Source organism: Xenopus tropicalis, chromosome 1 (assembly GCF_000004195.4).
Source record: "Xenopus tropicalis strain Nigerian chromosome 1, UCB_Xtro_10.0, whole genome shotgun sequence".
NCBI classification, from domain to species: Eukaryota; Metazoa; Chordata; class Amphibia; order Anura; family Pipidae; genus Xenopus; species Xenopus tropicalis.
In genome coordinates, this window is record NC_030677.2 from 6765481 (window position 1) to 6782391 (window position 16911).

At 55.7% G+C, this 16911-nt stretch overlaps 1 protein-coding gene across 1 annotated transcript in view; it reads right to left on the reverse strand.

Moving 5' to 3' along the window:
- LOC448531 (programmed cell death 4 like) overlaps positions 1-16351 on the reverse strand; it is a gene marked incomplete at its 5' end in the record, with an annotated part of 43946 nt that extends 27595 nt beyond the window's left edge. Inside the window, 7 exon segments of the mRNA NM_001006814.1 lie at positions 4024-4131; positions 4684-4798; positions 5788-5885; positions 5994-6215; positions 10700-10813; positions 10992-11089; positions 16065-16351. Coding sequence (NP_001006815.1) covers positions 4024-4131; positions 4684-4798; positions 5788-5885; positions 5994-6215; positions 10700-10813; positions 10992-11089; positions 16065-16326 — 1017 coding nt within the window.
- Between the last annotated feature and the right edge of the window lie 560 nt (positions 16352-16911).

Here is a 16911-nt window from a genome sequence, read left to right on the forward strand (position 1 = left end):
CCCCACAACCGAGAAGAGATCATTCACTGCCTGAGGGAGAGACACAGTTACACACAGCGGGGTTGGGCCCACAAGGGCACAGTTACTGGGTTCTGCTACCTGAGATGGGATTGGCCCATTCACTGCCTGAGGAGAGATACAGTTACACACAGCGGGGTTGGGCCCACAGGGCACAGTTACTGGGTTTGCTACTGAGATGGGATTGGCCCATTCACTGCCTGAGGGGAGAGTACAGTTACACACAGCGGGGTTGGGCCACAGGGCACAGTTACTGGGTTCTGCTACCTGAGATGGGATTGGCCCATTCACTGCCTGAGGGAGAGACACAGTTACACACAGCGGGGTTGGGCCCACAGGGCACAGTTACTGGGTTCTGCTACCTGAGATGGGATTGGCCCATTCACTGCCTGAGGAGAGATACAGTTACACACAGCGGGTTTGGGCCCACAGGGCACAGTTACTGGGTTCTGCTACCTGAGATGGGATTGGCCCATTCACTGCCTGAGGGAGAGATACAGTTACACACAGCGGGGTTGGGCCCACAGGGCACAGTTACTGGGTTCTGCTACCTGAGATGGGATTGGCCCATTCACTGCCTGAGGGAGAGATACAGTTACACACAGCGGGGTTTGGGCCCACAGGGCACAGTTACTGGGTTCTGCTACCTGAGATGGGATTGGCCCATTCACTGCCTGAGGGAGAGACACAGTACACACAGCGGGGTTGGGCCCACAGGGCACAGTTACTGGGTTCTGCTACCTGAGATGGGATTGGCCCATTCACTGCCTGAGGGAGAGATACAGTTACACACACGCGGGGTTGGGCCACAGGGCACAGTTACTGGTTTCTGCTACCTGAGATGGGATTGCCGCATTCACTGCCTGAGGGAGAGAACAGTTACACACAGCGGGGTTGGGCCACAGGGCACAGTTACTGGGTTCTGCTACCTGAGATGGGATTGGCCCATTCACTGCCTGAGGGGAGATACAGTTACACACAGCGGGGTTGGGCCCACAGGGCACAGTTACTGGGGTTCTGCTACCTGAGATGGGATTGGCCCATTCACTGCCTGAGGGAGAGATACAGTTAACACACAGCGGGGTTGGCGCCCACAGGGCACAGTTACTGGGTTCTGCTACCTGAGATGGGATTGGCCCGATTCACTGCCTGAGGGAGAGATACAGTTACACAAGCGGGGTTGGGCCCACAGGGCACAGTTACTGGGTTTCTGCTACCTGAGATGGGATTGGCCCATTCACTGCCTGAGGGAGAGATACAGTTACACACAGCGGGGTTGGGCCCACAGGGCACAGTTACTGGGTTTCTGCTACCTGAGATGGGATTGGCCGCATTCACTGCCTGAGGGAGAGAAATACAGTTACACACAGCGGGGTTGGGCCCACAGGGCACAGTTACTGGGTTCTGCTACCTGAGATGGATTGCCCATTCACTGCCTGAGGGAGAGATACAGTTACATCACAGCGGGGTTGGGCCCACAGGGCACAGGTTACTGGGTTCTGCTACCTGAGATGGGATTGGCCCATTCACTGCCTGAGGGAGAGACACAGTTACACACAGCGGGGTTGGGCCCACAGGGCACAGTTACTGGGTTCTGCTACCTGAGATGGGATTGGCCCATTCACTGCCTGAGGGAGAGACACAGTTACACACAGCGGGGTTGGGCCCACAGGGCACAGTTCTGGGTTCTGCTACCTGAGATGGGATTGGCCCATTCACTGCCTGAGGGAGAGACACAGTTACCCACAGGCGGGGTTGGGCCCACAGGGCACAGTTACTGGTTCTGCTACCTGAGATGGGATTGGCCCATTCACTGCCTGAGGAGAGATACAGTTACACACAGCGGGGTTGGGCCCACAGGGCACAGTTACTGGGTTCTGCTACCTGAGATGGGATTGGCCCATTCACTGCCTGAGGGAGAGATACAGTTACACACAGCGGGGTTGGGCCACAGGGCACAGTTACTGGTTCTGCTACCTGAGATGGGATTGGCCCATTCACTGCCTGAGGGAGAGACACAGTTACACACAGCGGGGTTGGGCCCACAGGGCCACAGTTACTGGGTTCTGCTACCTGAGATGGGATTGGCCCATTCACTGCCTGAGGGAGAGATACAGTTACACACAGCGGGGTTGGGCCCACAGGGCACAGTTACTGGGTTCTGCTACCTGAGATGGGATTGGCCCATTCACTGCCTGAGGGAAAGAATCAGGGACATTGGGAAGGATGGAGGCCATTGTTTGCTGATTTTATGATGCCCCAGTCACCTCCTCTGTATAACCGGATCCCCACTGGATCCTGGTTCCATGCTCCCCCCCAGCTCCCACCTGTATAACCGGATCTTCCCCACTGGATCCTGGTTCCACTCTCCCCGCCCAGCTCCCACCTGTATAACCGGATCTTCCCCACTGGATCCTGGTTCCATGCTCCCCCCCAGCTCTCACCTGTATAACCGGATCTTCCCCACTGGATCCTGGTTCCATGCTCCCCCCAGCTCCACCTGTATAACCGGATCTTCCCACTGGATCCTGGTTCCATGCTCCCCCCCAGCTCCCACCTGTATAACCGGATCTTCCCCATGGATCCTGGTTCCATGCTCCCCCCCAGCTCCCACCTGTATAACCGGATCTTCCCACTGGATCCTGGTCCATGTTCCCCCAGCTCCCACCTGTATAACTGATTTTCCCCACTGGATCCTGGTTCATGCTCCCCCCCAGCTCCCACCTGTATACCGGATCTTCTCCACTGGATCCTGGTTCCATGCTCCCCCCAGCTCCCACCTGTATAACTGGATCTTCCCCACTGGATCCTGTTCCATGCTCCCCCCACAGCTCCACCTGTATAACACGGATCTTTCCGCACTGGATCCTGGTTCCATGCTCCCCCCCAGCTCCGCCTGTATAACCGGATCTTCCCCACTGGATCCTGGTTCCATGCTCCCCCCCAGCTCCCACCTGTATAACCGGATCTTCCCCACTGGATCCTGGTTCCATGCTCCCCCCCAGCTCCCACGTGTAGTAACACGGATCTTCCCACTGGATCCTGGTTCCATGTTCCCCCCCAGCTCCCACCTGTATAACTGGAATCTTCCCCCTGGATCGCTGTTCCATGCTCCCCCCCAGCTCCCACCTGTATAACGCGGATCTTCCCCACTGGATCCTGGTTCCATGCTCCCCCCAGCTCCCACCTGTATAACTGGATCTTCCCCACTGGATCCTGGTTCCATGCTCCCCCCCAGCTCCCACCTGTATAACCGGATCTTCCCCACTGGATCCTGGTTCCATGCTCCCCCCCAGCTCCCACCTGTATAACCGGATCTTCCCCACTGGATCCATACTCCAGGGGGAGGGAAGGTCACACAGCTGCATGGAAGGGACCTATTAGGGCAGTTAATACTTACATGGGGCAGTTGGTGTAGATCCCCAGTCCTACCCCAGTTCCATCACTGGCCAATCACATTAGATATCTCAGTACTATTGACACTATGTGCCCCCAAAGCGAGAGCACAAGTCCCATATGGGCCCTGCATGGAGCAGAACCACAAGGTCAGGCCCCATCATTCTAGTCATGGCCACCATCAGTAATCACAGAGCCCCATATAACTAACCCCAGGGGGTCTGAATTATTAGCCAATTGGCTACCGGGGGCCCGTACAGGGGCCCCTGCCAACAAGTAGAATGGGGCCTCAATGAAAAGAGAGATGTCCTGCACGTAGCCATGGCCATGATACACCCCTTTATGTCAAAACCTCTATTATACCGAAACCCTCCCTATGATCCAGCCATACCCCACCCACTCTTGTGGCCCCTTCTGCTATGGGACCTGTGGTGGCCCTGCATCCCCCTGGTAGTAGCCCAGCAGTGCTAGGACATCCAGGCCCATCAGTAGAACACACAGTGCAACTTGGTCAGACTCCTGCTTTGGTACCAGGGGAGGTACTGCCTGGGGCCCCACTGGGCTCAGACCCACACTGGTTATAGGGAAAGGGGCAGGAGGTCTTCTTACCTCATACACGACTTCATGGTGGAAGTGAGGAACCTCAAGATCCCGAAGGCATCGCTCAGCCTCCTCCACCTGCCCCGAGAGCATGAACTCCTGTAAGAGCAGGTTCATCTGTGGGGGACAAACCATGGGGTATTATATGGAGCTCCTCCCTTTCTATCCAATCCATCAGCCTCTATATTTACCCACAATGCACCAGCCTCTGCCTCTTTCCCTATCCAATCTACTTATCTCTTCTTGCTCTTCTCCAGCAATGTAATCTGCCTCTTTTCTCACAATCCTTCATCTTCCACCTCTACTCCTCCCACAATTCACCAGCCTTTGCCTCTACTCCTCCCACAATTCACCAGCCTTTGCCTCTACTCCTCCCACAATTCACCAGCCTTTGCCTCTACTCCTCCCACAATTCACCAGCCTTTGCCTCTACTCCTCCCACAATTCACCAGCCTTTGCCTCTACTCCTCCCACAATTCACCAGCCTTTGCCTCTACTCCTCCCACAATTCACCAGTCTCCGCCTTTATTCCTCCCCCATTCCTTTACCCTTCGCCTTTATTCCTTCCCACAATCCATCATTCTCTGCTCATCTTTCCCATTGCCCTTTGCATCTCAGAAGAAGCCATACTGGCTGTATGAAGGGGCAACATGGGGGCAAGAAGATTACCTCCTTAATGAGGTGCTTAACTGGCCGCTGCCCTCCCCCGACGCCCCACACATTGTCCAGCCGGATGATCTCTCGCTTGATGCGCAGCAATACAGCAGCGCGGTCCAGAGCGGCTCTACGAGACATACAGGCAACCATGGGAGGATAAAGCAGAGGGGTTGGTATGGGTGGTGAGAGGAGCTGAGAGGAGAAGGGGGGTTACAGGAAAGGGAGGGGAGATGTAGAACATAGGAGAGAAAGGAGCAGAGCAGAGAGGACACAAGGCAAATGGGAGGAGAGAAAGGAGCAGAGCAGAGAGGACACAAGGCAAATGGGAGGAGAGAAAGGAGCAGAGCAGAGAGGACACAAGGCAAATGGGAGGAGAGAAAGGAGCAGAGCTGAGAGGACACAAGACAAATGGGAGGAGAGAAAGGAGCAGAGCAGAGAGGACTCAAGGCAAATGGGAGGAGAGAAAGGAGCAGAGCAGAGAGGACTCAAGGCAAATGGGAGGAGAGAAAGGAGCAGAGCAGAGAGGACTCAAGGCAAATGGGAGGAGAGAAAGGAGCAGAGCAGAGAGGACACAAGGCAAATGGGAGGAGAGAAAGGAGCAGAGCAGAGAGGACACAAGGCAAATGGGAGGAGAGAAAGGAGCAGAGCAGAGCGGACACAAGGCAAATGGGAGGAGAGAAAGGAGCAGAGCAGAGAGGACACAAGGCAAATGGGAGGAGAGAAAGGAGCAGAGCAGAGAGGACACAAGGCAAATGGGAGGAGAGAAAGGAGCAGAGCAGAGAGGACACAAGGCAAATGGGAGGAGAGAAAGGAGCAGAGCTGAGAGGACACAAGACAAATGGGAGGAGAGAAAGGAGCAGAGCAGAGAGGACTCAAGGCAAATGGGAGGAGAGAAAGGAGCAGAGCTGAGAGGACACAAGGCAAATGGGAGGAGAGAAAGGAGCAGAGCAGAGAGGACACAAGGCAAATGGGAGGAGAGAAAGGAGCAGAGTGGGAAGGGCAGGGGGTCACCCCCAAACCCAACACCCCTGGGACAGACAGGCTCACTGTATGAATGATGAGAGCCAGTCTGCTACAGGCACCGCCCCCCACCCACGTGGCACCCATGTTGCTCACCGCGCATGCTCACAGTCTACTCGGCCCTTGTAGCGATCCAGGAAGTTGAGTGGGAGTGCGTGATCGGCCACAGCTCGGGCAATAAACTGGCCAAGCATCTACAATAAACAGGAGGACTAAGCATGATCATGTGACTCTGCAGTAGGAGGGGCAGAGCCCATATCCAATCAATGTCAGCAGTCAGTATTAGACCATTGGACACTTACCTGCGGTGCCTCGGGGGTATCCAGTATGAGATCAGGCAGGTCAGTCAGCATCGTATTGAAGGCCCGGCCTATGTCCTCAGGCTTCAGAACCTTCCCCACCAGGTCCGACAGGAGCCGCGAAGTCAACTCTCGATGACTGGCCTTTCCTTCTAGGGCCAGAGACACCGCCACGCGGGCCACCCCCGGAGACTGGGTCCCCAAATTCAGCTCCTTCAGCAGAGCCTGGGGCAAATACATACAGTGCTAAAGGGGACCCACTGGGCCATGAGCTTTATATACATGGGTTCCTCTGTCTCCCACCCAACTGCCCAACCCACTGGGCCATGAGCTTTATATACATGGGTTCCTCTGTCTCCCAACCCAACTGCCCAACCCCGACCCACTGGGCCATGAGCTTAATATACATGGGTTCCTCTGTCTCCCAACCCAACTGCCCAACCCCGACCCACTGGGCCATGAGCTTAATATACATGGGTTCCTCTGTCTCCCACCCAACTGCCCAACCCCGACCCACTGGGCCATGAGCTTAATATACATGGGTTCCTCTGTCTCCCACCCAACTGCCCAACCCCGACCCACTGGGCCATGAGCTTAATATACATGGGTTCCTCTGTCTCCCACCCAACTGCCCCAACCCCGACTGCCACTGGGGGCCATGAGCTTTATATACATGGGTTCCTTCTGTCTCCCACCCAACTGCCCAACCCCGACCCACTGGGCCATGAGCTTTATATACATGGGTTCCTCTGTCTCCCAACCCAACTGCCCAACCCCGACCCACTGGGCCATGAGCTTTATATACATGGGTTCCTCTGTCTCCCACCCCAACTGCCCAACCCTGACACCACTGGGCCATGAGCTTTATATACATGGGTTCCTCTGTCTCCCACCCAACTGCCCAACCCTGACCCCTGGGCCATGAGCTTTATATACATGGGTTCCTCCTGTTCCCCACCCAACTGCCCACCCCGACCCACTGGGCCATGAGCTTTATATACATGGGTTCCTCTGTCTCCCACCCAACTGCCCAACCCTGACCCACTGGGCCATGAGCTTTATATACATGGGTTCCTCTGTCTCCCAACCCAACTGCCCAACCCTGACCCACTGGGCAATGAGCTTTATATACATGGGTTCCTTGTCTCCCACCCAACTGCCCAACCCCGACCCACTGGGCCATGAGCTTTATATACATGGGTTCCTCTGTCTCCCAACCCAACTGCCCAACCCCGACCCACTGGGCCATGAGCTTTATATACATGGGTTCCTCTGTCTCCCACCCAATGCCCAACCCCGACCCACTGGGCCAATGAGCTTATATACATGGGTTCCTCTGTCTCCCAACCCAACTGCCCAACCTGACCCACTGGGCCATGAGCTTTATATACATGGGTCCTCTGTCTCCCAACCCAACTGCCCAACCCTGACCCACTGGGCAATGAGCTTTATATACATGGGTTCCTTGTCTCCCACCCAACTGCCCAACCCCGACCCCACTGGGCCATGAGCTTTATATACATGGGTTCCTCTGTCTCCCAACCCAACTGGCCCAACCCGGACCCACTGGGCCATGAGCTTTATATACATGGGTTCCTCTGTCTCCCACCCAACTGCCCAACCCCGACCCACTGGGCCATGAGCTTTATATACATGGGTTCCTCTGTCTCCCACCCAACTGCCCAACCCTGACCCACTGGGCCATGAGCTTTATATACATGGGTTCCTCTGTCTCCCAACCCAACTGCCCAACCCCGACCCACTGGGCCATGAGCTTTATATACATGGGTTCCTCTGTCTCCCACCCAACTGCCCAACCCCGACCCACTGGGCCATGAGCTTTATATACATGGGTTCCTTGTCTCCCAACCCAACTGCCCAACCCTGACCCACTGGGCCATGAGCTTAATATACATGGGTTCCTCTGTCTCCCAACCCAACTGCCCAACCCTGACCCACTGGGCAATGAGCTTTATATACATGGGTTCCTTGTCTCCCACCCAACTGCCCAACCCTGACCCACTGGGCCATGAGCTTTATATACATGGGTTCCTCTGTCTCCCAACCCAACTGCCCAACCCTGACCCACTGGGCAATGAGCTTTATATACATGGGTTCCTTGTCTCCCACCCAACTGCCCACCCTGACCCACTGGGCCATGAGCTTTATATACATGGGTTCCTCTGTCTCCCAACCCAACTGCCCAACCCCCGACCACTGGGCCATGAGCTTTATATACATGGGTTCCTCTGTCTCCCCACCCAACTGCCAACCCCGACCCACTGGGCCATGAGCTTTATATACATGGGTTCCTCTGTCTCCCACCCAACTGCCCAACCCTGACCCCACTGGGCCATGAGCTTTATATTACATGGGTTCCTCTTGTCCTCCCAACCCAACTGCCCAACCCCGACCCACTGGGCCATGGAGCTTTATATACATGGGTTCCTCTGTCTCCCACCCAACTGCCCAACCCCGACCCACTGGGCCATGAGCTTTATATACATGGGTTTCCTTGTCTCCCAACCCAACTGGCCCAACCCTGACCCACTGGGCCATGAGCTTAATATACATGGGTTCCTCTGTCTCCCAACCGCAACTGCCCAACCTGACCCACTGGGCAATTGAGCTTTATATACATGGGTTCCTTGTCTCCCACCCAACTGCCCACCCTGACCCACTGGCCATGAGCTTTATATACATGGGTTCCTCTGTCTCCCAACCCAACTGCCCAATCCCTGACCCACTGGGCAATGAGCTTTATATACATGGGCTTCCTTGTCTCCCACCCAACTGCCCAACCCTGACCCACTGGGCCATGAGCTTTATATACATGGGTTCCTCTGTCTCCCAACCCAAACTGCCCAACCCTGACCCACTGGGCAATGAGCTTTATATACATGGGTTCCTTGTCTCCCACCCACTGCCCAACCCTGACCCACTGGGCCATGAGCTTTATATACATGGGTTCCTCTGTCTCCCAACCCAACTGCCCAACCCGACCCACTGGGCCATGAGCTTTATATACATGGGTTCCTCTGTCTCCCAGCCCAACTGCCCAACCCCGACCCACTGGGCCATGAGCTTTATATACATGGGTTCCTCTGTCTCCCAACCCCAACTGCCCAACCCTGACCCACTGGGCAATGAGCTTTATATACATGGGTTCCTTGCTCCCCACCCAACTGCCCAACCCTGACCCACTGGGCCATGAGCTTTATATACATGGGTTCCTCTGTCTCCCAACCCAACTGCCCAACCCCTGACCCACTGGGCCATGAGCTTTATATACATGGGTTCCTCTGTCTCCCAACCGAACTGCCCAACCCTGACCCACTGGGCAATGAGCTTTATATACATGGGTTCCTTGTCTCCCACCCAACTGCCCAACCCCGACCCACTGGGCCATGAGCTTTATATACATGGGTTCCTCTGTCTCCCAGCCAACTGCCCAACCCTGACCCACTGGGCCATGAGCTTTATATACATGGGTTCCTCTGTCTCCCACCCAACTGCCCAACCCTGACCCACTGGGCAATGAGCTTTATATACATGGGTTCCTTGTCTCCCACCCATACCAACCCAACTGCTAAAGGGGACACTAACCCCGACCCACTGGGCAATGAGCTTTATATACATGGGTTCCTCTGTCTCCCAACCCAACTGCCCAACCCTGACCCACTGGGCAATGAGCTTTATATACATGGGTTCCTTGTCTCCCACCCATACCAACCCAACTGCTAAAGGGGACACTAACCCCGACCCACTGGGCAATGAGCTTTATATATTAGTTGAATATTACATGATTTTCAGCTCTGTGCCCTCCAGGGCACATACGCCGGAGGGCATACAAGCCGGAGGGCACATACGCCGGAGGGGCACATACGCCGGAGGGGCACATACGCCGGAGGGGCACATACGCCGGAGGGGCACATACGCCGGAGGGCATACAAGCCGGAGGGCACATACGCCGGAGGGCACATACGCCGGAGGGCACATACGCCGGAGGGGCACATACGCCGGAGGGCATACAAGCCGGAGGGCACATACGCCGGAGGGCACATACGCCGGAGGGCATACAAGCCGGAGGGCACATACGCCGGAGGGCACATACGCCGGAGGGGCACATACGCCGGAGGGCACATACGCCGGAGGGCACATACGCCGGAGGGCATACAAGCCGGAGGGCACATACGCCGGAGGGCACATACGCCGGAGGGCACATACGCCGGAGGGCACATACGCCGGAGGGCACATACGCCGGAGGGCATACAAGCCGGAGGGCACATACGCCGGAGGGGCACATACGCCGGAGGGCATACAAGCCGGAGGGCACATACGCCGGAGGGCACATACGCCGGAGGGCATTAAGCGACTCACTAACATTCAGTGATTATTTACAGAACATCTCTCCCCTCTGTACAGTATAATATTACCCCAATACCCAGGGGCCCCCCTCTACCTGCTGCTTTATTGGGTTTTTATCCGATAGGGAGGTTTTTAATGATTCGCTAATCTGATGCTGAAGAATAAAATGTTTCTCTGTTAGGTTTTGTATTTCCATCACTTTGGAGTGAAAGTTCCAAGTTGTAACCTTGTGGTTATGGGTTCAGTAGGTGGAACCCCATGGGGACTGGTCTGGGCACTTGGGCTGAATAGCGGGGGGCAAACCCCTATGTGTGGGACTTACTATAGAGTAGGGTACTTACTATAACCTCCGCTGTGTCTCCATGCTCAAAGTACTCTTGCACCATTGGTTGCACGTTCTTCTGCAGTCCGACTTCATCCAACTCGGGAACCACCTTCTGATACACGGTGTAACCCTACAGGGAAACAGGAAGACTCTATTGCCCCTCAGTCACCCTTGCACATACATACATACCCCTTCCTATGGGGGTGCCATGGAGGGCTCGCGGGTACAAGGATGGGTCTTCTCACCTGAGCCTACAGTTGCCCAAATGGAAGAGTTCTGTGCCCCAGCCTACTCCCTCAATGAATTACCTGATCAGACTCGTCATAGTTTGGGTCTCGAGCATCAAGCTCCTGATCGCCATAGACTTGCCCCGGGGCTCCCCACACACCCTTCCCCCCAGCGCCACCTGCAGGAAAGAACAGAACTAGAATAAGCACCTTCCAGACAAAATGTCTTTTCCTAATGTCTCCCTGAGTAACACAGATCCTATATTAAAGGGCACCTACCCCCCCCCCCCCCCCAAAAAAGAGATTTTGGACTTGCTGAAAAATTCTTTTCTCTAGGGGCCCTTCCTGTCAGTGGAGGCATTTGGGGGTTTAGTTACCCTTCACATCTGGAGGCAGAACAAACTTCTCAACTATTCTATATGTAGAGCTGGCTCCTCCTCTACCCTCCTACTATTCGCTGGCAAGTACAGGGGGCAGCATGGAGGATAGGTGTGGTGGAAGAGGAGTTGGAGAGATGGAGAACATGGCAACAATATAAGGTTCAGTGCTCAGTGGGCGGGACTTACTGCATCGACAGTCTGGGCCTATGAGAAAAGCATAGCAGCCCTCCTGTCAGTCAGCGCCTGATTTCTTATCCGGGCGCCCCGAGGCCGCCCCCATTGCTCCGTATGCCTCCCCTAAATTTGTGCCGCCTTAAGCCCAGGCCTCTGTGGCCTCACCACAAATCCTGCAGGCATTAGGGGGCGCCCAAATGCTTGTCCCCGGTTGGGTGGGTTATTATGTCCTTGAAGATACTGCTGCTTGTAGCACCAATGCGGCTTCCCATTGGCTGTAGAATTTATTAAATGTGTGCAATGACCCCCACATGGCTGCCTGGCAAATCTGTTCTATGGAAGCTGCATTTCTCAGTGCCCAGGATGCGCTAGTCGCTCTAGTGGTATAGGCCAAAAGCCGAAATGGGTTTGGTCCAGCGGACTGGTTAGTTGACAGGGCTCGTTAACCATCGGGCAATTGTTCTGTTGGAGGCAGCACTCCCCTGGTGAGTCGGTCTGTGGGTAGCACATCTGGCTATGTAACCTCTGAGGGCTCTTAGCACATCTAGTTTGTGGCATTCCTTTTCCTTTGCGTTGGCTGGCCTGGGGCAAAATGATAATATCTTGACTGAGGTGGAAGGTCGAGACTGCCTTTGGAAGAAAGCATGGTGGAGTCCTAAGACCACCTTGTCCTGGTGGAAAACTAACCAAGGCTCTTTCACTGTGAGGGCACCTAAGAAGGTTACCTTCCACAATTGTGGCCAACAGATGCTATGGGTTCAAAAGGGGGTCCCTGAAGCACAAAGTTAAGGTCCCCTGGTGGGGATGGGTCTTTATACTGTATGGGGATTTTATCCTGAGAACACTTGGTGGTATAGTCTGATCTCTGGCGGGTTTGCCCACTGCTTATGGTGGAGGGCTGGGAGGGATAAAGTTTTGGCCAAGAATTTTTGCAGTCTCTGGGCCAGGAAGTCCAAAACATCTTGTGTTCTGCAGTCTTGCCCCTATGGAGTGGCAGCAGGAGATAATACGTATACCGTGTAAAATGTCTGTGGGATGACCAAGGAATCTATGTAGGCCGCAGCTGGGTCTCTGGTTCTGGAGCAATAAGTGGGCAGTTTGGGGCTGTAGGCAGGGTATCAATATCCAGCTGACCCCATTTCTCTTGTAGCATTTGTAAAGTCTGGGGGTGCAGGGACCATTCCTCTGGGGTCACCATCTGTCAACTCAAGCAATCCGCCTCCCAGTTCAATAACATAGGGATGGCATGGGCTTCTGCCCAATGTAGTAGATACGACACCTCCCGCCACGCTCTGGTGCTGTCCTTTGTGTGTCTATATATCGTAGCAAATGAGACCGTCTGGAGACTGCATTCCTGTTGCTCTGATCTCTAGAAGGTTGATAGGTAACTTTGCTTCTCTTGGGCACCGGCGGCCCTGGCTGATGTGGGTTCCAATAGCTGCTCCCCTGCCTTGTAGGCTAGTGTCTGTTGTTAGAAAACCTCACCAAGAGCAACTAGCATCTCCTGTTCCCACTAAATTAGGCTGCATTTTGGAACTCTTTGGTTCCTGTTGCTTTTAATCCAGAAATGCAAAATGCGTAGCTTCAAGCCTCTCATGTGAAACCTTCGGAATCGTCCAGGGATGCAACCATGCAGCCCAAGGGTCACAGAAAATCCTCCACCAGGAACCTTTGGGGTAGACTGGAACACACAGGTAGGCGTCCTTGAGGTCTGTTGATGATAGGAAGGGGCCAGGTTCTAAGGTGGCCAGTACAAACCATTAAATTTAACGACTGAGGTTATTTTTAGGTTCAACTCCAGCCAAAACGTGCCTACTTGTCTCTGGGACTCATGTGATAACCCCACTGCTGCTGTGGGGCGGTTCAGGTGTGGGTTTATAAGGGGTGGGTTTATAAGGGGTGGGTTAGTGTCGGGTGTGGGGTGACTATTTGCCAACCTGTCAACCGAAGTATAAACCTGTTTGTTGGTGGACCCGATTGGAATGGAATCTTGTATCTTCTTTCTATTACCGAGAGAACATACAGGTCGGATATGGTGGCACTGGTTATAGAATGTATGCCCCCTACCTGCATGCATGGTTCGACTGTCCCTGGGTCATGCCAACGTGGCCTTGTTGTGCTGGGTCCATGATGATTTTACTCCACCATGTGATACTGATGGAATTCGGAAGTCTGACAGTTGGGTCAGAGAGTAGTCTCCATTTTACAATCCATGGGATTTTTGGTGTGGCACCCTCACCCAGGAGGGTAGTGTGGCGAGAATGTGGCGTGGAACCCTCACCCAGGAGGGTAGTGTGGCGAGAATGTGGCGTGGCACCCTCAGCCGGGAGGGTAGTGTGGCGAGAATGTGGCATGGAACCCTCAGCCGGGAGGGTAGTGTGGCGAGAATGTGGCGTGGAACCCTCACCCAGGAGGGTAGTGTGGCGAGAATGTGGCGTGGAACCCTCACCCAGGAGGGTAGTGTGGCGAGAATGTGGCGTGGCACCCTCAGCCGGGAGGGTAGTGTGGCGAGAATGTGGCATGGAACCCTCACCCAGGAGGGTAGTGTGGCGAGAATGTGGCGTGGCACCCTCAGCCGGGAGGGTAGTGTGGCGAGAATGTGGCGTGGCACCCTCAGCCGGGAGGGTAGTGTGGTGAGAATGTGGCGTGGCACCCTCAGCCGGGAGGGTAGTGTGGCGAGAATGTGGCATGGCACCCTCACCCAGGAGGGTAGTGTGGCGAGAATGTGGCATGGCACCCTCACCCAGGAGGGTAGTGTGGCGAGAATGTGGCATGGCACCCTCAGCCGGGAGGGTAGTGTGGCGAGAATGTGGCATGGCACCCTCACCCAGGAGGGTAGTGTGGCGAGAATGTGGCATGGCACCCTCAGCCGGGAGGGTAGTGTGGCGAGAATGTGGCGTGGAACCCTCACCCAGGAGGGTAGTGTGGCGAGAATGTGGCATGGCACCCTCAGCCGGGAGGGTAGTGTGGCGAGAATGTGGCGTGGAACCCTCACCCAGGAGGGTAGTGTGGTGAGAATGTGGCGTGGCACCCTCAGCCGGGAGGGTAGTGTGGCGAGAATATGGCGTGGAACCCTCACCCAGGAGGGTAGTGTGGTGAGAATGTGGCGTGGCACCCTCACCCAGGAGGGTAGTGTGGTGAGAATGTGGCGTGGCACCCTCAGCCGGGAGGGTAGTGTGGCGAGAATATGGCGTGGAACCCTCAGCCGGGAGGGTAGTGTGGCGAGAATGTGGCGTGGAACCCTCACCAGGAGGGTAGTGTGGCGAGAATGTGGCATGGCACCCTCAGCCGGGAGGGTAGTGTGGCGAGAATGTGGCGTGGAACCCTCACCCAGGAGGGTAGTGTGGCGAGAATGTGGCGTGGAACCCTCACCCAGGAGGGTAGTGTGGCGAGAATGTGGCGTGGCACCCTCAGCCGGGAGGGTAGTGTGGCGAGAATGTGGCGTGGAACCCTCAGCCGGGAGGGTAGTGTGGCGAGAATGTGGCATGGCACCCTCAGCCGGGAGGGTAGTGTGGCGAGAATATGGCGTGGAACCCTCAGCCGGGAGGGTAGTCTAAATCTAAACACAAGCCACAATAGTGTAAAGTACAATGATACAATAATAAATTATAATCAGATCAGGGTAGAGAGGAGAGACAGGGAGGGATAATATAGAATAGCGCTGTCCAACTGGTGAGGTCTACCAGCTGCTGTGACTACGTTATATACGGTATCAGTACTGAGATTAACTGCCCCCCTGCAGTATCTGTGCACTATGCTGCCTGTGTGTGCCATACTCTCCCTGCCCTATGCTGCCTGTGTGTGCCATACTCTCCCTGCCCTATGCTGCCTGTGTGTGCCATACTCTGCCTGCCCTATGCTGCCTGTGTGTGCCATACTCAGCCTGCCCTATGCTGCCTGTGTGTGCCATACTCTGCCTGCCCTATGCTGCCTGTGTGTGCCATACCCTGCCTGCCCTATGCTGCCTGTGTGTGCCATACTCAGCCTGCCCTATGCTGCCTGTGTGTGCCATACTCTGCCTGCCATATGCTGCCTGTGTGTGCCATGCTCCTGCCTGCCCTATGCTGCCTGTGTGTGCCATACCTGCTGTCCTATGCTGCTGTGTGCCATCCTGCCTGCCTATGCTGCTGTGTGTGCCATTCTCTGCCTGCCCTATGCTGCCTGTGTGTGCCATACTCTGCCTGCCCTATGCTGCCTGTGTGTGCCATACTCTGCCTGCCCCTATGCTGCCTGTGTGTGCCATACCCTGCTGCCCTATGCTGCCTGTGTGTGCCATACTCTGCCTGCCCTACCCTGCCTGTGTGTGCCATTCTCGCCTGCCCCTATGCTGCCTGTGTGTGCCATACTCTGCCTGCCCTATGCTGCCTGTGTGTGCCATACTCTGCCTGCCCTATGCTGCCTGTGTGTGCCATACTCTGCCTGCCCTATGCTGCCTGTGTGTGCCATACTCTGCCTGCCCTATGCTGCCTGTGTGTGCTCAATAGGGTTTTTGCTGCGCTACCACTATTAAAGCTCTTGTGATAAAATGGGTGTGGTCTGGAAACTGGGAGTGGTCAACACTGGCTTCCATTTTTGCCTCTTCAACTGCCCCCCTCGTTACCTTTCTTGGGGAGCCCCCTTCCCTTCCCCATACGGGACTTTCTATCATTCACTTTCCCACGAGGGCTTAGGGGCTCCGCGGGGTTTTCAGAGATTTCGGATTCCCGCGTTGAGTCACGTGACGACGTCCGTCGAATCCTGTGCTTGGCTTTGGCCCTCACTTTGGCTTCATGCAGGGCCTTCTCCTGTGGCGTCCAATCCCGCGGCACCTCCTCCTCGCTCCCCGCCTCCCCCTCTAATACTTCATTGCCACCGGGTCCCATCGTGGGAGGGGGTTCAAGCACAGCCCTGGGGGGGGGGGACATAACAATTTAGCAGCACATAGACATATAATGGCAACTCACAACCCCCCCACTAACGCCCCCCCCCCCAGCCTCCTCATATGCACCAACATAGTGTCATGGGAAAAAGCAGCAAGTACCCCCTGGGGCAATTAGCCGGCCTGCTCTCTGAGTGTGTGCCATTACGGGGGGGTGCTTGGATCAACATAGGGGCGTCAGAACAATCCGACGGGGCAAACAAGGCTACGAGTTACTGGGCACCGAGGAGGGGAAGGTGGGTAGGGAGAGGGAGCAGACGGGCAGGGGGGGAGGGAGAGGGAGCAGAGGGGCAGGAGGGGAGGGAGAGGGAGCAGAGGGGCAGGAGGGGAGGGTGAGGGAGCAGAGGGGCAGGAGGGGAGGGTGAGGGAGCAGAGGGGCAGGAGGGGAGGGAGACGGAGCAGAGGGGCAGGAGGGGAGGGAGAGGGAGCAGAGGGGCAGGAGGGTAGGGAGCAGAGGGGCAGGAGGGGAGGGAGAGGGAGCAGAGGGGCAGGAGGGAAGGGAGAGGGAGCAGAGGGGCAGGAGGGTAGG